Source organism: Mesoplodon densirostris, chromosome 5, assembly GCF_025265405.1.
Source record: "Mesoplodon densirostris isolate mMesDen1 chromosome 5, mMesDen1 primary haplotype, whole genome shotgun sequence".
Classification (NCBI taxonomy): domain Eukaryota; kingdom Metazoa; phylum Chordata; class Mammalia; order Artiodactyla; family Ziphiidae; genus Mesoplodon; species Mesoplodon densirostris.
Window position 1 is genome coordinate 78,765,279 of NC_082665.1, and position 21,750 is coordinate 78,787,028.

The following is a 21,750-nucleotide window of genomic DNA, read 5'->3' on the forward strand; positions in this document are numbered from 1 at the left end:
GGTCTTTCACAAATATGCTGGGAAGATAACTGAGCAAACATGGGTATCGCTTGCCTTCTAAACTCTCGCTATCTGTGCTGAAAAACTGAATAGATTCAGAACTTTTTCTTTTTTTTTTTTTTTTTTGCAGTACGCCGGCCTCCCACTGCCGTGGCCTCTGCCGTTGTGGAGCACAGGCTCCGGACGCGCAGGCTCAGAGGCCATGGCTCACGGGCCCAGCTGCTCCGCGGCATGTGGGATCTTCCCAGGCCGGGGCACGAACCCATGTCCCCTGCATCGGCAGGCGGACTCTCAACCACTGCGCCACCAGGGAAGCCCCGATTCAGAACATTTTTAATACGAATCTCTCACCATCCAAACTCTCATTACTGACTGTCAGAAACTTGGGAATCAAGTAGTTTCAGAGGGTGAATTCAAAGCTGAACTTAAGAATCAAATAAATTTGGGTAACGAGGGATCTTTGCAGAGTCCATTTCAAATATCTATAGTCAATAGAGAAAGGCATGGCACCGATAATTTTTAAAAGTTAGAAAAAGCAGAATAATGTATCAGGTTTTGAAATGTTCATGAGTCAGCAAGATGTGCAATCTTCTAAAGGCTTCCTTCAGGTGGATAAAGTGGGTTTGTGCATTCCAAGTCAAATCCCCGGGAAGGAGAAAGATGAATGTACAAGGAATCTGAGCTGTGCTAAAGATTTGTCCCCAGTTTGTCCCAAGTTAATCCCCAAATGAAATACTTCATACTAGATAATATAAAATAAACTCTACATGAAGATGTCTTTGAAGCAAGAGGAAAATGAAGGTTGGAGACCATTGACGGTACCATCTGAGTCACACACCTGAGGCCCTTTGTGCCCCTGGTTTCCCTTCTCTCTTTTCCTGACGCGAAGTCCATTTGACCCCTTTGGTGGTAACAAAAGAAACACAATGCAATGAAGTCAATGAAAACTGACTTTCTTCATTAGTGCTTTTGAAACACCTGCATGGAAAAGCATCTATCCAGACCTTCAAGCAGCTTTAACACTACGATTAAGTATGTCTCAGAAGAGGAGTTGAAAGGAGACCCAGACTCAGTGGAGCAGCTCTTATGGAGGAATATCCTGCTTGGGTGTAAGACCTCAGCCCTCTTGGTCTGGGAGAAATGGAAAGGGAGGGAGAAATGGAAAAGAGACTAAAAGGAGAAATAAAGCCCATAGAAGAAGGAAGTGAGACATAAACAATAGGAAGATGGATTCCTTTGATGGGGCAGGTTACCTGGGCCAAAGTGCATCAATGTGTAAAAGAGAAAGCAAGTTAGCACAAAAGGACATGTTAGCAGCAGATCCCTGTCAGAGGAATTAAAGCATAGTTTTTTGGTCATATTTCCCATCAAATGCATGGTTCTCATATGGTTCTCTCACACAGAAAGAAAAACTAGAGGTGCTGGTATTGTTTCTCATCACCAAAGCAGCAGCTGTAAGATGTCCTGGTTGCCTAGTGCAAATGGTAGTTACAGCCCCTGGGCTGGCCTTGTTTCACAGCCTGAGCATCAAAGGGACCCTGGAGGGGCTGAGGGTAATGTCACCCCTCTCCCTAAAAAGTCTGGGGATGGATTTAGGCTGGTCCCATGGTTACTCATTCTGGAGGACACCAGAACCACTCAAGAGAATTCCAAATTCAGGCTTAGTATGAAGAATCTAGAACTTTCTAGAAGAAAAATGAACTCCTGGAAAGGTCTTAGAATGGACACATCTATGTAGGCAGGTCCTCCCAGAAAAGTTCAGGCTTAAAGTAGACTCCATCAGGTGACTATGTACCCATGTGTTGCAAACCATTCTCTAGGATGACCCTGGCATATTTCTGACATGGAAAAGAAACAGAGATGTCCTAATTCCAATGCCCATCTCACTAATGATATGACCAAGAAAAAATGCAGATGACTCACATGGAGACCTATCGATGATATTCCAGAAGCACTGTCACCCCCTGTAAAGTCAGCTTTGGAAGAGGTGAATAATAGTTGCCAATTCCTAACTTTCCTTCATCGGAGTCTGCGTGCAGGACTTCACTTAAGAAAAATCAATTTGTTGATCTGGATACTGATTACTAACATAGTATTAAGGTCTCAATAATTCACTATGACTAAAATGCAGACATGATGCCAGGTATACACAAGAGCAAGTCTTTCTTCTATCAGTAAGCTGCAAATTTTGACAGAGCAAAGTCACCCACCCTCAATGGGAAACGTAGAATCCCAGAGAAATGTACCGTGGAGGAGGGTGGGGGCAGCTTCAAATTGTCTCAGTTATTTATTTTTATACAGAACTACATCTTCCCATCAGAATAACAGCATTATCAGTATTACAAATATTCCAACATAACTGTGAGCCTTGTAATCCTTCGGCTCCTGATGTACCTTTAAGTCCAGGGTTCCCTGGTTCCCCCTGATGGATGAGTTTTCAGTGTTAAGATTCTCTTCACATGGTTTCCATATACGTTTTCTCTTCATAGTACCTAGGGCTTCAGAGCATGGTACCCAGGAACTATCTTGTCTGACTCTTGGCTCATGACCTACTTGGTCTAGGATTGTACTCTTCCAAACTGTCTGAGAATTGAACTCCAGGTTATTTCTTACTCTAAGATAGAATTTCACTCTCTTGCTGTCAATGCCCAGGGTGTGTGAATAGCACAGCCTGCAGGGCTGCACAGGTCCCCTGTCTCTGAAATGTCTGTGAAGGAGGCTGGCCTTAGGTCAGGCCTGTCCTGTGTCTGGCAGTCTAACTGATCCCCCAGTCAGTGGGGCTCATGTCCAGTGCTCAGCCCTTCCTACAGCAGCCTCATCAAATGCTAACTCATTGGCAGTACCATCTGCCTGTGAGACATCTCCTTGGCCTCACCTTCCACAGAGGATGGGGGTGGGGGGAAGGATACTCACCAAGGCACCCTGGATGCCCCTCTGGCCTTCTCTTTACTGGATCAGAAAAGACAAAATGTTAGTGTGTGGGTGTCTGGATGGAGACTCCTTAGAGGCAACCCGGCCTGTCTTGTCCCCGACAGACAGAGTAACGGCAGCTCGCAGAAATGCTTTCCCCGAAATCACTCTCCAAAGACAAGTTTACACACTGGACATTTAATTAACATTTGGAGGATTGATCGCAAACCAATCCGAAAGTCATTACAGACCTAGCTCCAGTCTGACAACCCTGACAATTATCCAGGAGGCTGTTTGGAGAATGAAATAATCCTGAAGCACCTGTCTGATACCTCCCCTCTCCAGCAAATCTTACAAAGTACTGTCTGCTGATCAGAGGTTTCCTGCATGAGAACAAGCTGTGCCATCTCTCCCTGTCCTGGGTCCCTGATCATATCTTAGGGGGGAGTACAAACTCATTATACACAGTGCTTCCCATGGGCCCAGTGGGGTTAGACTCCATGGAATTCTCCAAGGAGGAAATGGCTGATGGGGTCAGGTCAGCTCTGTGCTGGTCCAAATGCCACCATCAGGGTTGTCTGAGAAAAGCTGGTCTGAAGCTAAAATCTGGCAGCACCTCTCCAGAAGCTACCTGAAGTTGCCAGTGCAGGCTCTCCACCTAGTGGCTGTCTCTGCTTTCCAGAGTGTAGCCAAGCGGGAAGAAGATCCAAGCCCCAGATCCTAACTTTCTCCCTAAATAGCAATGATGAGTCTACTCTCACCCCTCACCTCCCACCTCTGCCTTGTTGAGAAAGCGGCAGAACATCTCACCCATTGATCTACTTTGTGTGGTGATAAACAACTATGATTATTTTATGTACAAAGCAAATACTAAAAACTTTTTCCTACGTTCACTTGGAAAGGTAGCCATGGAAATGATTTCAGAGCAGCTGTTTTCTTTCAACTGTCCAGCTTCTGAACTTCCTTAGAATAAAACACCTGACCAAATATCACCTCCACCAGTTTGGCTGATGATTAGAATTCTTCCATGGAGTTTCTACCCCTCAATTCAGGTACTCTTTGCTTTTAAAGTGCAAATACCCTTTGGGAGAAGTTACCCATTGTAACTTGTCAGCTGTTTGTACCTTGATGTGACTCACAGAACTCTTGACAGATGAAAGCAGAGCAGAAACAGTACAGTTTGAAGCCACTGTTTCCATGATGTCATAATTCTGTCTACATTAAAAAGCAAGGATAAAATAGCATTCCTATTTTAGTAGCACAATGGTTAGGGACGTGTCCTCAGAAGTCAGACAGCCTTGAGCTCACCCCTTCCCTTTAAAGCCTGGGTGGCACAGAGCAATTGCACAATAGGTCTGAGCCTGGCTGATTAGGAGTGAGACTACCTGGGTTCAAACCCCAGCTCTTCCATTTACCTATCCTGATCCTGTGCAACTTGTCCAAGGTTTCTTGCTTTTTCCCATCTGTAAAATGGATATAATAATAGTATCTACCTGATAGATTTGTTATGAGGATTAAACAAATTAATATTTAAAAGTGATTTGATTAGGACCTGGCATAAAATATGTGCTCTAGAAGTATAAATACTATTATTTATATGTATTCCTTGTGCCTGACAGGCCAAAGGCAATGGGCCTGGAACATGGTTTCAAATGCTCTGGTTCTTAGTACATGGATCCGTTGCTTTGTCAATAGCTGGGGCAACAATTAATTTACACAGGTTGAAATTCTGTCATGTGGGAGGAGATGTCTTAAGTTTGCTTGTGTTTTTAGAATTTGTCATCCATTTAAGATCCTCTGACCATCATAGAGAATTCTAGCCTTCACTGGAAAGGTGAAGGAGGGGGTAGAAAAGCCATTGTTTTATATCCATCCATGTTGATTTGTTTAATTACAAAGGAGGAGATGGGCAGCAAAGTGGGTGAGGATGAGGGAGGGAGGCTGAGAGCCTCCTGTCCATGGAGTGACTTAGTCATTGGCTGGTTTGTCCAAGTACTAATCCCCTACCCGACCCCACTCTTTTTTTAAAAGTGCCTGATTGATGATGACAGCTATAAAGCTATTTCAAACTAAAAGTATTTTCTCTTAAACCAACAAAACTACATATTTATCTTTAAAATTTATAACATTTAGTTCATCTTGCTGCTCTCATGCTTCCTCTGATTAATTTTAATTCCCTTGTATGGAGAGGTGGGCAAAGTCCCAATGAATTTCACCAGAAGCACTGGGAGGCCTAAGCCATCCAGCTGCAGACCCTTTCCCTTAAGAACTATGAGTCAAGATAAACAAAGGCAAGAGGAACTAAAACATTCATCCACTATCTCTCCCAGAGGGGGAGGCAATCAGCCATAGCTTTCAAAGTGGTGAGAAGATTCCAACTTTGTGACAGAAAAGGAAGCCAAGTATTTTCAGTGTCCTCGTGAACAAAACTCAGGGCCAAATCTACATTTGGACATTATTCTCTTTTGATGATCTCCGTTCTGAGTGCATGATGAAAGGGTTTCTAACACATTATAAACATCCTCTCTAACTTTGGTGGTCCACAAAGGGAAAAGTGATTTCTTTGTTGTTCCTTAAAAAGAAGCAGAAATCCAACATTTCTGTTTTAGGCTTGATATCACACGGGATGCTGTAAAATTACCACAGCATCTTCAGGTTGCCACTGGTTTGGCTCTAATTGCCAATGTTTTGGTTTATTCAGGAAGAATTTATCTGTAATTCTTCTTTCCCTTTGGTGACATATGAGGAGGAAGACAGCACATTTTCTTATTTCTTAATATTCTACAGAAGCTCAAAGATGCTAAGCTCCTGGAGGAAGGTTTTTATGTGAAAGTCACTGGCTCTCTTCAAAGACATTTAAAAGTTTCTGGAAGGTGGAAAGGGAAAGGCAGACTGTCACAGTTGTTCTCAACCAGGGGTAATATGCCCCACCACCGCATCCCCATTACCCCTGACTGACATTTGGCAAGATCTGCAGGCGTTTTTGGACATCACAACTGGGGAGAAGTGGGTGCTACTGACATCTAATGGGTAGAGACCAGGGATGCTGCAAACCATCCTATAATGCACAGGCTATCCCATCACAACAAAGAATTACCTGGCCCCAAGTGACAACAGTGTCAGTGTATCTGCCCTGGATCAGCAAACTGCAGAGACACATATTCTGAATGCCTCTTGGCATCTCCAGGTGATAAGGAGGGGAAATAAATGTCCACGGAAATACTTACACTGCTCCCTCTGGAACTAGGACTGCCTTGTGTCTCTTTCGGGCTGGTTCTACCCTAGGAACACAGTTGTTCCCCCAAGATCATAAGGCAAAAGATTCTGAGTAATGACAAAGACATCAGCATAAAAATCTCAAGCACTATTAAAACAGAATAAATGTGTCATGCCAGAATGTTTCTGCATTATTAACCCTATTGGGTATATATCCATTAAAGAGGAAAATGGTATAGCAACGTGCACTGCTAATGACCAATTTCCCCATATAATAATATCACCTGCTAGAAACTTAATAACTTTGCCCATAACTTTGTAGTAGGTGTAACCTACTACAGGCATACCTTATTTTAAGAAAATAAGGCTCTTTTAAATGGGAACTTAGGGGTGATTGTTCAGTTAGAAAAACTGTTATGTATTTTACTAAATAATTTAGACTTCAGGAAAGCCTTAGCTTGATAACAGAATTAATCAACTCATATATGTAAAATAGGTCCAATTACTTGTCTTCCTTGTTTTCCTTTGGAGCCCTTTTGTCCTTTGATGTTATTGCTTTGTCCTGGATTACCCTAGGGGAAGATTTAAAAAATACTTTAGAATCAAGAAACATCAGCTTTTTTTTCTCAAAAGGGTACAATATTAAGAACTAAACTAATTTGGGTTAAGTAACGAGAGGTGTGAGAAAATTCTCCATATTTGAAACTCACGAATTAAAAAAAAAATGAAACAATATTTCTCCAAGTCTGAAGGAGGCTTAGTGATAAATGAAGAAATAAAAGAGTGCTTGCTGAAGCTATGGCAATTTTCCCTTCTCTGTACTGGCAGCTTCACTGATGCACTCATCCAAACATGCTTATGCCAGTCTCTCAAAGGTGTAGTAAGATTCCCCTATAATCGAGTCTTCAAATAGGGAATCAATAAGGTTAGAAACCCAATAAGCAAAATTATGGAAATTTCATTCCCAAAGGAACTTGAAAGTCTCAAGATACATAAGGATGAATTAGATGGAATTTTAGTTCCCACCTCTGAATTTTTGACATAATCAGCCCAAATCAGATGCAGGTTTTCCCCAAACCAATAAACCTTAGTCAACACCTACCACCCCCTCCCAAGACATGTCTTTGCCTACAGGTTAGCAGGAGACATGAGAAGTGTGGAGTAAACTACACAATTAAGAGCCACTTGGGCCCCAGTAACTTACAGAATCCCCAGGGAAGCCCTTCTCTCCATATCCCACAGGAGGGCCTCTGGAACCTGGGCTGCCCTGAAAAAAATAAAATGAGCTTCTGAGTTAGCTTGTAGGAGAGTGTTAAAATGTCAAGGGTCGTGGTGTTTGGAGGGGAGAAAATCAATCAGACAAAATGATCCACGTTCCTCTATCCCAGCCAGATTGCCTTTGACCTCTCAAACAGTACAAGGTCCAGTTTTAAGCCTATAGTCAGGATTATTTATAAAAAGGCTGGGAAAAGGGAAAACTTCTCATGGTCTAGCAGAGTACTGCTCAGCAGAACTTTCTGCAGAGATGGAAATGTTCTCCATCTGCACTGTCCAATATGGTAACCACTGGTCATAGTTGGCTGTCGAGCACACGAAATGTGGCTAATACAACTGAGAGCAGAATTTTTCATTTTAGTTAATTTGAATTTAAGTAGTTACATATTGCTAGTGGGTATCGTATTGGGCATCCCAGCCAGTCTAGCAACTTCTGACATCTGTAATTAAATTGTCCACTGGAAACTGCCACTGGGATGTTCCATGGTCACCTCAAACTCAACTGTTCCCAACTAAACTTGCCCAAGTTGGGATCCTTGCAGGTATTTTGACTGGCTTCTCATTCCCTGCTTCTCTGGTTACCTGGAGATCTGATATCCCAGAGTCAGAACTAGGGTGAGACAAACAAGGTACCTAGGGTGCAAAATTTAGGAAGGCGCTCACGCTTTCCTTCACTCTGAGAATGAGCGCTTCCTTAAATTTTGTACACTAGGTCCTCATTCCAGCCTGGACCCTGTTACAACCTTCATGGGTCTTGTGTCTGTTGCTTTACTTGAAGGCTTCATCACTTCTCACCTTGATTATTACAGATCTGCCTCTCATATTTGCCTTGCATCTATGTCATCCCCAATGCATCCTCCACACTACTGTCACGGAATATTTCTAAAATGCAAATTTAACTGTGACCTCCCTACTTACAATTTTTCTAAGGCTCCCCGTTCTTTAATGGCTAAAATCCAGACTCCTCCTCCATGGCTCACCAGTGCTTTCACCAGCTCTTCCCACCCGTTCTTGAACCTCACCTTCCTCCACCTGTACCCTAAAGCTCACACCGAGCAGAACAACTTGCAGGGCCCCCAAGCCTCCATGTCTTTACTTATGCTGTTCCCTCTGTGTGGACTGCCCTTTCTCCACATCTTACTAATTCCTATTCATCTTCAGCTCAGGGATCATTTCCTCCAGGAAGGTTTCCTGCACTCCCTCCCCACCCTGCAGAGCTAGGTGCCCTTCTCTGGGCTCCCACCTAGTTACCTATAACATGACCCCAACCACATATGGTGTCATCATTAGCTATTGGTATGTCTGTCTCTCCAAATACACCAGGGGATCCTTGAAGACAAGGACAGTGTGGTTCATCTCTGAGTCAGTAGCACATAACTTAGTGCCTGACACATGCCAGGTATTCGGAAGTATTTGATAAATAAGTGAATCAGAACATAAAAGGAGAGCCGCTTGGAACCAAGGAGGCACACATTAATGACTGTCAAAATGATTTGAAAATAAAAAAATGTTTCTCTGTGATTTGCTACACCAAGGCCACCAAAATAATTTTGTCTCTTTCTCTTGCTTTTTATTTTTTTCTGATACAATAAAGAGAAGAGGTAAGCTGCTAACAGGCAAATGCATTCATTTGCAGACTTCTGAAAAACATGCTCATAGAAGATCCTTGCAAGTCTTGAATCTTTCTAGCTGGAAATTCTTGAAAACTGCATAGTTACCCACTTGCCCTAAATGGGGATGTAACATCTATTCAGTGGTAATAGGCTTCATTACTGTCAAATTTATTCCTCATAACCTGTGACACACAACAATGAAGACTATCTCTAACACCAAATTCTCCTTCTTTGATGTACTGAAAAGTGTTACCTGGGATCCTGGATCACCCTTTTCTCCCTTTTTCCCAGGAAGCCCATGAAAGCCCTAAAAGAAGACAAGGAAAACAAAATTCCCATTAAAGAAATACATCAACCTCATGACGATTTTATGGTACTTGAGGAAAAATGGCTTTACCTCTTCCCCATAGAGTCCATCAATCCCATCGTTTCCATGTTCTCCCTGAAAGACAAAGATGGGCAGCAATCAGGTCAAGGGAGATCTCTGCCACGTGCTTATCAGTAAACTAAAGCCCATTAGGAAGTGAAATTGGACTGAAGAAGTAACTACAGTACCTTATATCCAGCAAATCCTTTGGCTCCCTGTAAAAGATTAAATATCTCTCACTGGCATGTCAAGGAGAATGTGGATTCACAGTCTATTGGGGCAGGAAGGAGCTGCCTCCATTAAGAGAGTGATTTTGTATTTCTTTAGTAGCTTCTGGGTTTCCAACCACAAAGAGGTTACACGTGGAATTTAATAATGCTCAAGATTTGAGATGACTAAATAGACTTACTCTGCAGAAGAGGAAACTAACATGTAATTGGAGAAAGGGAAAGTGGGAGGGGGGATGGAAGAGAGAACACAGAAGAGGGAGGGGACAGAGGAGAGACGGAGAGGATGCCATAGAGAATTTAAAATACAATATTTACCTTTCGACCCCACTCCCCTGGACATCCTGCAATCCCTCTACTTCCTTGGGGTCCAGTGTCTCCTTGTCTTCCCTGAGAAAAGGTACCCAAACAGGTATCCAAAGTGACTCTTTTGCCAGAAGCTGCCAGCTGTTTACTTTTCAAGAGTGAAGCCAGAGCAGCTGGACACTCTGAGCTCTAGACAAAGCAAACTCTCCTGCAAATTCATTAATTAACTCTGTTTTTCCCCTCGATTCAGACATTTTCCCTTCAGGGCTTTCTTACAGATCCAAGATCACACAAAGGTGTGGGATGGGCTCAGTTGCTTCCCTGCCCTTATCAGAAAGCACAGCCAAAGGTTTGAAGTCACTTCACTTCACAGCCACATTCCCAATGCTCCACTGATACATGTTGGCCCTAACATCTTGCCCAGGCCCTTACGCTGGCCTGGAAAACCCCAAATTGCTCACGGCAGAGAAGCAAGTTTGTGCCAGGGGACCAGAACTGAGTAGAAGCAGTTGATAGGAAATGACACTGCCCCAAGCCAGTGCTCATGGGAAGGACCACCAGGTTAAAGATCCCCAAAGTTAGAGCATCCACACAGGGAAGAGCACTCAAGGTCAATGACATGTGCCTCTCCCGTCAGTCTGCCTTCTCCCAGGAAATATTTAAATACAGATAAGGGCTAGAATAAAATGAGTCTCAAGAGAAGAACGATATTGTGTTTCCTGAGAGCAGGAACCCCCAACTGTCTCTTCTCCCATTGTGTCCCTGGTGCCTGGCTCAGATCTGGGTGCACAGAAGGTGCTAATGGTTTGCTGTGTGGATAAATACTCATTTAGAAATGAACTTAGTTCTTTCTTTCCAGGTAGGTGAGGGGAGAGGTGGTTTTCCTTTTGCTGCTTTGTTTTCTTTATTCTGAGGATTGTTCCCAGTAAAAGCAGGAGGCCTCACCAAGGCCACAGTTGCTGAGAGCCAGCTGTGGGCTCACAGTCAGGCATTGGGTGACACTCTTACCCTCACTCAAACCCTAGCTGGCTCAGTAGGCCCCATGACCCCTCTGCAGGTACAGGGTGGGTAAACTATAGTCTTAGAGGAATTTATAAGTGTTTACAGATGAGGAAACCGAGGGTCAAGAAGTTACATATCTTGTTAAGGTTTCACATCTAGATCAGCCCTTGACTGTCTGATTTGGGAACCTATAACTTTATTTATTTATTTATTTATTTATTTATTTTCAGATCTCAAAAATGATTTTATTATTATTTTTTTTTTGAATTTTAGAATTTTATTTATTTTTTTATACAGCAGGTTCTTATTAGTTATCCATTTTATACATATTAGTGTATATATGTCAATCCCAATCTGGAAGCCTATACTTTTAATCACAACTTGCTGTGCACATAAGGATTCTAAGGGGATGGAGATGCAGGCTGGATGTCTCCTAAGCTTTTCTTATCCCAATGGAACCACCTAAGTGGTTTCAGTTCCTCCAAATCCATTTTTATAATTTGGTGAACCAAGTGAGAGTTCTGGTTTGGGGGTCAAAGATTGAGATTCGAAAACCACATGTGGCGTGGGACCACGACACCATGTTTAGGGGGTGCTTTGCCAACTTCTATTTCCATGTCCAAAGCACTGGGCTGCAGGTCCAGAGAGAGCCCCTCACAAATAACCCAGCTTCACTGTGCGCAGGGGCAGGAAAGAGGATGCCCAGCTCACTGCCACCCACAAAATTGTGCCAGGCAAAATGTAGGTGAGTCTGCTCCCTCCTTCTCCCAAATAGTAGGTTTAGCAAGTGCCTCATCATTAAAACAAGGAAAAGGAAAAAAAAAAAAGAAAAGCAACCCATTTCTCCTCCCCCCAAACTACAAAAAATATATAAACAAAACCCCATTTATCCCTTCTGGAAAATAAAGCTTTTTTTATGAAAAAAGGAAATCAGTAAGTATGGTGGGCAGTGTGTCACGAAAACTTACAGGGTCTCCCTCCTCTCCCTTGTGTCCTCTGCTGCCTTTCAGACCTGGAAAACCCTGGGAGGAAAGAGAGAAAATTCGATCTTAATCATCTTCCATCAACTCAAACTTGTTACATTAGGCATTTTAAGCAAGACCCTCCCCCCAACCTGGTTGTGGTTTTTGCAGGTGTGGCTGTGAGTGTGAAGAGAGTCAGACAAGTTCTGGGGCTGGATTTTGTCCTTGTTATTGGCTCTGAAGGCCTCTGTGGAAGTGGCCTCCTGATGCCTACAGGAGGCTGAGTTTGAAATCCAGTGCAGCTCAGGGCTTCAGGGTCAGCCCTGTGCTTGGGGGTGTTGCATGGAGGACAGTGGTGGCCACCAGGATCCTTTCATCAGGCAAATTGATAACATTTCCAAAGAGATCATTTTACTTTCTTCTGCTTTTTTGAGGGCTCAAAAAAGAATAAGCCCTTCTCCAACAACAAGGTTACGCATATTTAAGTTGCTATCATCTCTCCCTCTGCGTTTAACTGCCTCGTGGTTTATTTTTGGCAAGGATTTCCTTTAAGGTTTGCTTTCCTCACCCTCTAACACAGGTCCGCACTGTCTGCTCAGTATACTGGGGAGTTCTGCTCTTGGAATAGAATTCTCGTACCAAGCAACATAATAAGAGACGAAACTGTGTTAAACAAAACACTGTAACTTAGTAAAAAGTCAAGGGGAGGGATAAATTAGGAGTTTGGGATTAACATATACACACTACTGTGTATAAAACAGATAAACAACAAGGACCTAAAGGGAGGTCCTTGATCAATTATCCTTTCACAAGGATGGACAATGCAGCACTGAGGAGCAAGAATCGTGTTTGAGCTCTTAAAATAAAATAGCCCGGGCTCCCCTGGTGGCGCAGTGCTTGAGAGTCCGCCTGCCGATGCAGGGGATACGGGTTCGTGCCCCGGTCCGGGAGGATCCCACATGCCGCGGAGCGGCTGGGCCCGTGAGCCATGGCTGCTGAGCCTGTGCGTCTGGAGCCTGTGCTCCGCAATGGGAGAGACCACAACAGTGAGAGGCCCGCGTACTGCAAAAAAAAAAAAAAATAAATAAAAATAAATAAATAAATAAATAGCCCAGACTCCTTTTCATTGTGATATCTAAAATGCATTTGAAAAGTGCATAAAAGTAAATAAAATATAAAGGTACAGCTTAATTATTATGAAGTGAACATCTGTGTCATCACCGCCCAGGCCAAGAAATAGGACATGGCTGGTACCCAGACACAGCAGCTACCCAATCACAAACAACTCCCCACCCCTCCCCTGGGAACATACTCCTGCTTTTATGATAATATTTCCTGGACTTAAAAAAAAAACAAACAACTTCACTACTTAATCATTCATCCCTAGACACTATGGGTTAGTTTTGCCTCTTTTCAAACTTTTTATAAATGAAATCATACCATATGTACTTTTCTGTGTTTTGCTTTTTTTTGGCCATTATTGTGTTTGTAAAATTTATCCCTGTTGTTATGTGTAGCTGTAGTTCATTCATTTTCACTACCTTAGAGCATTCTACTGAATTAAAATACCATGATATATTTATCTATGCTATTGCTGTGTAATTGATCTTTCATAATCTTTTTTAAGGGCTATTAATCTGCAGTGCTATGTTCTTTTTGCAGTTCAATCACATATCATTGCTGATGAAGCACAACTTTCCCCACCATTTCTAACAGCTCTTGACACCTTTCAAACTGTCTAATGTGCAAAAGTGTAAATTGCAAAGCCAAGGAGCAACACCACCAAGGATACATAAGAGAAAAGGGAGTCATTCTTAATAGTAGCATCAAAAGTGAGCCTTCTGAACCCTCCTACACTGTTGGTGGGAATGTAAATTGGTGCAGCCACTATGGAAAACTGCATGGAGGTTCCTCAAAAAACTAAAAATAGAGTTGCCATATGATTCTGCAATCCCACTCCTGGGCATATATTTGAAAATACTCTAATTCAAAAAGACACATGCACCCCAATGTTCACAGCAGCACTATTCACAGTAGCCAAGACATGGAAGCAACCTAAAAGCCCATCAACAGAGGAGTGGATAAAGAATATGTGGTATATTTATACAATGGAATATTACTCAGCCATAAAAAATGAAATAATGCCATTTGCAGCAACATGGACGGACCCAGAGATTATCAGACCAAGTGAAGTAACTCAGAGAAAGACAAATATCATGATATCACTTATACATGGAATCTAAGAAATGATACAAATGAACTTATTTACAAAACAGAAATAGACTCAGACATAGAAAACAAACTTATACTACCAAAGGGGAAGGAGGGAAGGGATAAATTAAGAGTATGGGATTAGCTTATACACACTACTATGTATAACATAGAGAAACAGCAAGGTCCTACTATATAGTACAGAGAACTATATTCAATATCCCATGAAAAACCATAATGGAAAAGAATATGAAAAGGAATGTGTATATATGTATAACTGAATCACTTTGCTGTATTGTAGAAATTAACACAGCATTATAAATGAATACTTCAATAAAATGTATATTTTAAAAAATGTGAGCCCTTCTGATCTGGCTTCTACACCATAGAAGTCACACAAATGGCCCAGAGTAATTACATCAGCATCAAGCGAAGGTTGCAAACCCAGCTACTCAATCTCAGCTCCACCTACACCAAATCAAAGCCCATTAGGTAAAAGCATGTCACAACTGAATGGCACCTTTAAGACTTGTGATCCTCGGATCCCTTGAGGTCCTGGAGTCTGTGAACACTTGCAAAACGTACAGCAGCAAGTCCTCTCCACAATGTTTCCCTGGAAAAAAGAAAAAATGGGTGAGCAACTATGGTGAGGAACTTCATCACATAAGAACTGAATTGACATAAATCATAATTCACCACTTACAGCCTGTCCTCTCTCATTGGGTGAGGGGCTGCAGAGAATAAGAGGTGCTTTTTGACTTAACCCTGAAGAGAGAGCACGAGATCAGTAACTGCACTGGTGACATATCTTTTCCAAGGAAATGACCTCTATTTATAGAAGGGGCACTCACTATACAGATGGCCACAGGCCAAGTGTGCACAAGACTGGTTGGTTCCTAGTTGACAGCTCTTGTTACCTGGGATTTCAGCAGCATAAACTGTTGGGGGCTTTTGATTTGATTAAGGGTTGGTTGGATTTTAGCTTCCTATGCATTCATTTGGCGAGATGACAAAGGATGAAAGGGCATGGGGAAGCAAAAAACAATGCTCTGGGCTTTCACACTTTTTCATATGTTAAAGACCATGTAACTGAATTTAGGGCAAACAAGGGAATCTTTGGGAATACTCATCAGGATTCCAATTCCAATGTTCCCAGGGCATTTTGAATAATGGTTTTTTTTTTTTTTTTTTTTTTTTTTTGCGGTATGCGGGCCTCTCACTGTTGTGGCCTCCCCCGTTGCGGAGCACAGGCTCCGGACGCGCAGGCTCCGGACGCGCAGGCTCCGGACGCGCAGGCTCAGCGGCCATGGCTCACGGGCCCAGCCGCTCCGCGGCATATGGGATCCTCCCAGACCGGGGCACGAACCCGTATCCCCTGCATCGGCAGGCGGACTCTCAACCACTTGCGCCACCAGGGAGGCCCGAATAATGGGTTTTTTTTCTTCAGCAACTCACCAGATACTATGATACCATATTGCCCAATTCTCTCATTCCAATGGTCAGGTGAATCCTGTAATCAAATCCTTTTCCAAATTCAAAGCTGGAAATCTCATCATGAGAGGTTGAGTTTAGGGAAACCACCAGCAAAGCATCAAGTCCTAGGCAGTAAATACAACAGATATAAAACCCCAGGAATTGTACACAAAAAAGAAGGAAAGCCCATCTTATTTCCTTTCCAAGAGAAAGGAGTGTTCTTGATACTGAAGAACCCAACAGCACTTTGCCTGCATCTTCAGTACACACATGAGGCACTGGTTCCTGACCTCAGCATGAAATCTAAGAAATCTTGCAGAAAAACACTAGCAGAAACTGTGTTTAATTCCTCACCACCAATCTTTTTTTTCCAACTTTATTGGAGTATAATTTCTTCACAATGGTGTGTTAGTTTCTGCTTTATAACAAAGTGAATCAGTTATACATATACATCTGTTCCCATAGTCCTTCTGTCTTGCGTCTCCCTCCCTCCCACCCTCCCTATCCCACCCCTCCAGGCGGTCACAAAGCACAGAGCTGATCTCCCTGTGCTATGCAGCTGCTTCCCACTAGCTATCTACCTTACGTTTGGTAGTGTATATATGTCCATGCCGCTCTTTCACTTTGTCACAGCTTACCCTTCCCCCTCCCCATATCCTCAAGTCCATTCTCAAGTAGGTCTGTGTCTTTATTCCTGTTTTACCCCTAGGTTCTTCATGACATTTTTTTTCTTAAATTCCATATATATGTGTTAGCATACGGTATTTGTCTTTCTCTTTCTGACTTACTTCACTCTGTATGACAGACTCTAGGTCTATCCACCTCATTACAAATAGCTCAATTTCGTTTCTTTTTATGGCTGAGTAATATTCCATTGTATATATGTGCCACATCTTCTTTATCCATTCATCCGATGATGGACACTTAGGTTGTTTCCATCTCTGAGCTATTGTAAATAGAGCTGCAATGAACATTTTGGTACATGACTCTTTTTGAATTATGGTTTTCTCAGGGTATATGCCCAGTAGCCTCACCACCAATCTTAATGCAGTTCTGGGGCATTTGAAAGCAATTTTTTAAGAAAGGATATTGTTCAGCTTCAGAGCTCTTCTGAATTTTTTTTTAACATGGTAGTTAGTAACTTTTTTTAATTTATTTTTTTCACCATTTTTTAAAATTGAAGTATAGTTAATTTACAATGTTGTGTTAGTTTCTGGGGCACAGCAGAGTCATTCAGTTATATATATATATATATATATATATATATATATATATATATATATATATAAACAGAATATATATATTTTTTCCATTATATGTTATTATAAGATATTGAATATAGTCAATATCTGTGCTATACAGTAAGTCCTTGTTGTTCATCTATTTTATACATAGTTGTATGTATGTGTTAATCTCAAACTCCTAATTTATCTCCCCCACCACTATTCCCTTTGATAACCATAAGTTTGTTTTCTATGTCTATGAGTCTATTTGTGTTTTGTAAATAAGTTCATTTGTATCATTTTTTTAGATTCTGCATAAAAGTGATACCATATGATATTTGTATTTCTCTGTCTGATCTCCTTCACTTAGTATGATAATCTATAGGTCCATCCATGTTGCTGCAAATGGCATTATTTCATTCTTTTTTTGTGGCTGAGTACTATTCCACTACATATATGTACCACATCTTCTTTATCCATTCATCTGTCGATGGATATTTAGGTTGTTTCCATGTCTTGGCTATTGTAAATAGTGCTTCTATGAACTATGAATTTTTCTGAATGTAAATTAATCACAGTAATTTGTAAATTAATCACAAAATTTGTAAATAGAATGTAAATAGCTCTCAAATCATCTCTACTGCCAAACACCCTGGCAGCTGGGTGGGCCCTGGAAGCTTGAGGAATGCCTAGGGTGATTCCAGTCTCAGCTGAACTCCTGGCCATACCCAGGAATTCATTTATTCACCCATTCACTTACTCATTAATTCATTTGCTGGTCCATTTACTCTTTCCCTCCTTTCATTAAACAAATATTTGCTTATTAGGAGCCTATTATGTATTAATCATTGTACCAGGGAGAGGGTCAGGATGCTACAAAAGTCTGAAGAAGAAGCTCCTAACTCGGTTCTGGAAGGTCACACAAGGTTTCTGCGAAGAACTGATGTCTAGACTGATCCTAAAGGATGAATGGAAGTTGGTCAAGGGAAAGAACCAGAGAAGGGAGGTGGTGAGAACTTGGGGGAAGCTGAGAGTGGGGAGAGTCCCAGGCAGAAGGAAAGAGGACATGCAAGGGTGGGGAGGGTGAGGTTGAAAAGGACATTGGAGGGAGAATGGAAAAAGTTCTGATGCTGGAACAGAGTGTGAGCAGCCAGGTAAAGCTGAGTGGGAAGTGGGGCCAGATCCTGTAAAGCCTCACAGGCCATATGAAGGAATTTGATATTCTAAGAACAGTGGGAATATATAGTAGGGATTCAAGAAGGGAAGGTGACACAACCAGGACATTTATGGCCCCTGGGAGTTTCCATGGAAGCTGAACACTGGAAGCCATGAGGGCTACACCAAGGAAGCCTCCAATAACATGCCCCACCTGCCAGTCACCTGCCTGCCTCCTGTCTCTGTATGTGACTCTCTGCTTCTGCATTTAGCTCCCAGCTCTTCTGAAACTATGACACGGACAGGGGAGGTATAGTGAGAAGTGCTTTTCAAAATCCATGCTGCAATCTATCCCATGGAAAATCAGACACAATAAGAAGTGTCTTAGGTTCCTAGAAGCAGAATCTGAGACAGGAATCTGTGTGTAAGTGGCTTACAGAGGGAGAGAGAGAAGCAGGAAAGGGAAGGGGAGGTTGTGAGCAAGGATGTGTCTCAGTAAAGTCCTCACCTGGGTCTGATTTCTGAGGGTCCCTGGAGTGTAGGCTGTACCAGAGTTGACCCACTTCAGGCAAGAGTGCTGGGTTTCTGTATCCCTCTGCAATAATTACCCCTACTCCCATCCCTCAGGTGGTATGTGTGACCCCAACCCCCATTCCAAGCATCAGGTCCTTGTTGGGGCCAGTCAAGGGCACACATCTATAAAAGATCACAGGTATAAGAACTTGGCTGTAGCATTTGCAGCCTTTGGGGGATAAGTGGGCAGCTGGTCAAGGGGGTTTGGGCAGGACACTAGCAGCAGTTGCTTCAAGTGGCCAGGCAAATCCCAAATTCCAGAGCACCCTAGTAGGTACAGACTTGTTCAGCAGATTCCATGCTTCATCATTTACTTTTTCAATTTCAACTTTACCTGCTTCTCTGAGCCTGTCCGATTTATCTTCAAGCATTATTTTGCTTTCACCCCCAAGACCATCTGAAAAGATGAGTAATACCTGGAGAAAGAGGAAAGCATAGAATGGGGTGACATGAGAACAAAACATATAACTGGGAGGGAGAAACCAATACAAGAGCATAGAGATGGGAGCTAGAATGTGACACGGATATTGTCCTCGGGATGCAGAGGTATCCTTAAACGTGTCCCACATGGACTGCACGAACTGTGCATTCAGGTGAGTTGGCCCGTTGACAGTGACTTGCAGTAGGCTGTCAAATATTGTTTCCTGGTAGATTTGGAACTTGGCGGGGAAATTCTGGTCACTGTTCACCTTAAAGGCCACACTCACCTGTACCTCTGTGCCTGCCCTGCAGCTCACACCCCTGAGGGAAGTAATGTCCTCTAAGATACCTGGGAGGTATGATTCCAGCCGGGGGTGGCCATGGAACAATGACTGCCCCAGCAGTTGAGTGGAAATGTCGAAGCTGACCACTATGTCCAGAAAGCAGTCTGGAGACCAAGGGAAATAAGGCCAAATTAATGAACAGGCAGGAGCAAGGAAGGGCAGATGGGTCAGGAAAAGGGGAAGCAGTCATGGTCTAGGGCTAGAGGGTCTCTAGGACCCAAAAGTGTCCAAGAAGGAAAATACTGGCTGCTCGGTCAACATGTAGCACAGGTTCACCCTCCCCCTCCCCACCCTTGCATGTCCCGTTCAAATGTTACATGTTTCAGTAATTGTTTGAAGTCTAATCATGGTTTAGTCTTATTCTCAGTGGCTGGCCTCGTGTGTGTGTGCGCGTGCGTGCGTGCATATTTTCTTCTTTTAATGATGACATATTATGATGCATATACTTATAACATATTAAACATTTCAATTGTCCTTAGAGTTTATTTAATCCAGAGGCCACCAACTCAGTTGGCGGCAAAGGCCGGGAGGGTAATGTCAACGAGTCAAGTGGGCAGGAAATGAGAAAATGAACGCAGAGCAACAACACATCTGTTCACCGTTCAGTTCCAGCTGAGAGTAGCCATGTGGGAAACGGGGCCTAATGTGGTTACGTTGTCTGTTTTTTCAAAAAGAAACCTGAAATCTGCATTTTAATACAATATCTCCAGTTTGTAAAAGTTATCAATTAATTAAGAAGCTGTCAACACCAAATAGGACAAACCCAATTCAGCTACAAGTTGCCACTTGGTCACCCCTGACCCTGTCCAGTTGCTCATTTTACACACGAGGAGATGGTCATGCATGGAGGTTTCTGTTGCTGAACCAGAGTGGGAACCCTGGCATTCTGATTCCAGTCCCGGGCTCTCCACCACTGTCATCTGCCCCCAGTGAGCACCCCAATGGAGAGCTTGGAAAAACCAATGTGTTTTGTAAAAGAAGTTGCTTCCATCATAACGAGTCTAGAAACAGCAGCACTCTGGGGAATTTCTGCCTGTTGTGCAAATTCCACAAAATATTAGCCTTCACTGTTGCTCTGTCCTCCCAACTCTCAGCCTCAAGTGTACAGAACCTGAGTCCCACGCGGCAACTCTCAGCTGGAGCTGAAAAATGACATCCTCATCAGGTGAGCCGTGGCTCTGCGTTCATCTTCTTCACTCCCTGCCCACTTGACTCACTTCCATGACCCACCCGGCCTTTGTAGCCATCAGCATTGGTGAACTCTGGAAATTAAATAATTCCCAAGGACAACTCAGATCTTAACTATGTTATGATTATATGAATGCCATCATTCAAAGAAGAAAATGTACAGATGTGTGCTGACACATCTGACACAGATGGACCACACACACACACACATGCGCACTGAATCCCTTACAAGATGGTTTAACAAAGTTAAAATAGGAAAATGTCCAATCAGCAAATGTTTATTTTACTTACTTCCTGTGGGATGCAGGGCATTGCTCTAGGACTTCCAGAAGCAGAGAGGGTAGAAATAGGAGGCTGAGTTCCAGGTGTTAGAGGAGTATAACCACTGGATTACATTAGGGGGCAGGGCTGACCAGGGGACACAACCCAGGGCCTCCTCCAGCCTCTGCATCCTTTCCCCTGTCTCTGAGGGAGGCTGACCGATCTCGATTTCTGGAAACAGAGGAGATGTCTATTCTCACCACACACGTGTTCTGCTGGACTCACCCACAAACACCTTGGGAAATGGACAACTGGGAAGCTGCAATCAAATAATAACAAAGAAAGAGAAAGGGAGCACTCACTGGTTTTCCCTCAACTCTGGCAGATTTCACGGACCATTCTTTTTTTCACATCCACATTCTTTAGTTTATCAAAGTCTTTAAAAGTGATGATTTTTTCAGAATTGCCCGTTATCGACAAGAGCTGTTCCTTATAAACATCTCCTATGCCCAAAGCCAGAATGCAAATGCCGCCTTCTCTCAGAGTCTTCGCTGCTTCTGCCACATCATAGCGGGGACCCCCAGATGTGATAACCACCAAAGTCTGAGGGACACCAGCCTTCCTTCTCCCACCAGCGGATTGCTCAAACATAACGCTCACTTGTTTCAGGGCCAAGTCCATTCGTGGAAGCCCGTTGCTCTTCGTAATAGTTTGAATTCAGACTTCCAATGGGTTTTAGTCAGAGAGTTTTGCAACTCAATAATTTCTTGGTAGTGGCTCCCAAATTGTGCTATCCCAATTTTCATCCGTTGAGACTGAATGTCAAAATTATCAATTAAGTCTGACAAGAAAGCTGTCATGGTAACAAAGTCTGAATCAGATACCATGTCAGAGCCATCACAAAAGAAAATCACGTTGGCTTCTTGAATGTTACAGACTGCAGTTGAAAAAATAAATCAGTTACTGTTCTTGTGAGTCATTCTAAGTTTTCCCTTTGTTCAAATATTTAAATTGCTTTACGAAA

General features: G+C 42.8%; 1 protein-coding gene across 1 annotated transcript in view; it reads right to left on the reverse strand.

The window, feature by feature from the left end:
- COL6A5 (collagen type VI alpha 5 chain) overlaps positions 1-21,750 on the reverse strand; it is a 110,353-nt gene that overhangs the window by 60,341 nt on the left and 28,262 nt on the right. Inside the window, 17 exon segments of the mRNA XM_060098823.1 lie at positions 839-908; positions 2,367-2,422; positions 2,914-2,949; positions 6,138-6,191; positions 6,633-6,698; positions 7,331-7,393; positions 9,268-9,321; positions 9,412-9,456; positions 9,570-9,596; positions 9,927-9,998; positions 11,885-11,938; positions 14,610-14,702; positions 15,545-15,687; positions 18,848-18,933; positions 19,045-19,381; positions 21,089-21,445; positions 21,448-21,663. Of these exon segments, the coding sequence (XP_059954806.1) occupies positions 839-908; positions 2,367-2,422; positions 2,914-2,949; positions 6,138-6,191; positions 6,633-6,698; positions 7,331-7,393; positions 9,268-9,321; positions 9,412-9,456; positions 9,570-9,596; positions 9,927-9,998; positions 11,885-11,938; positions 14,610-14,702; positions 15,545-15,687; positions 18,848-18,933; positions 19,045-19,381; positions 21,089-21,445; positions 21,448-21,663 (1,829 nt within the window).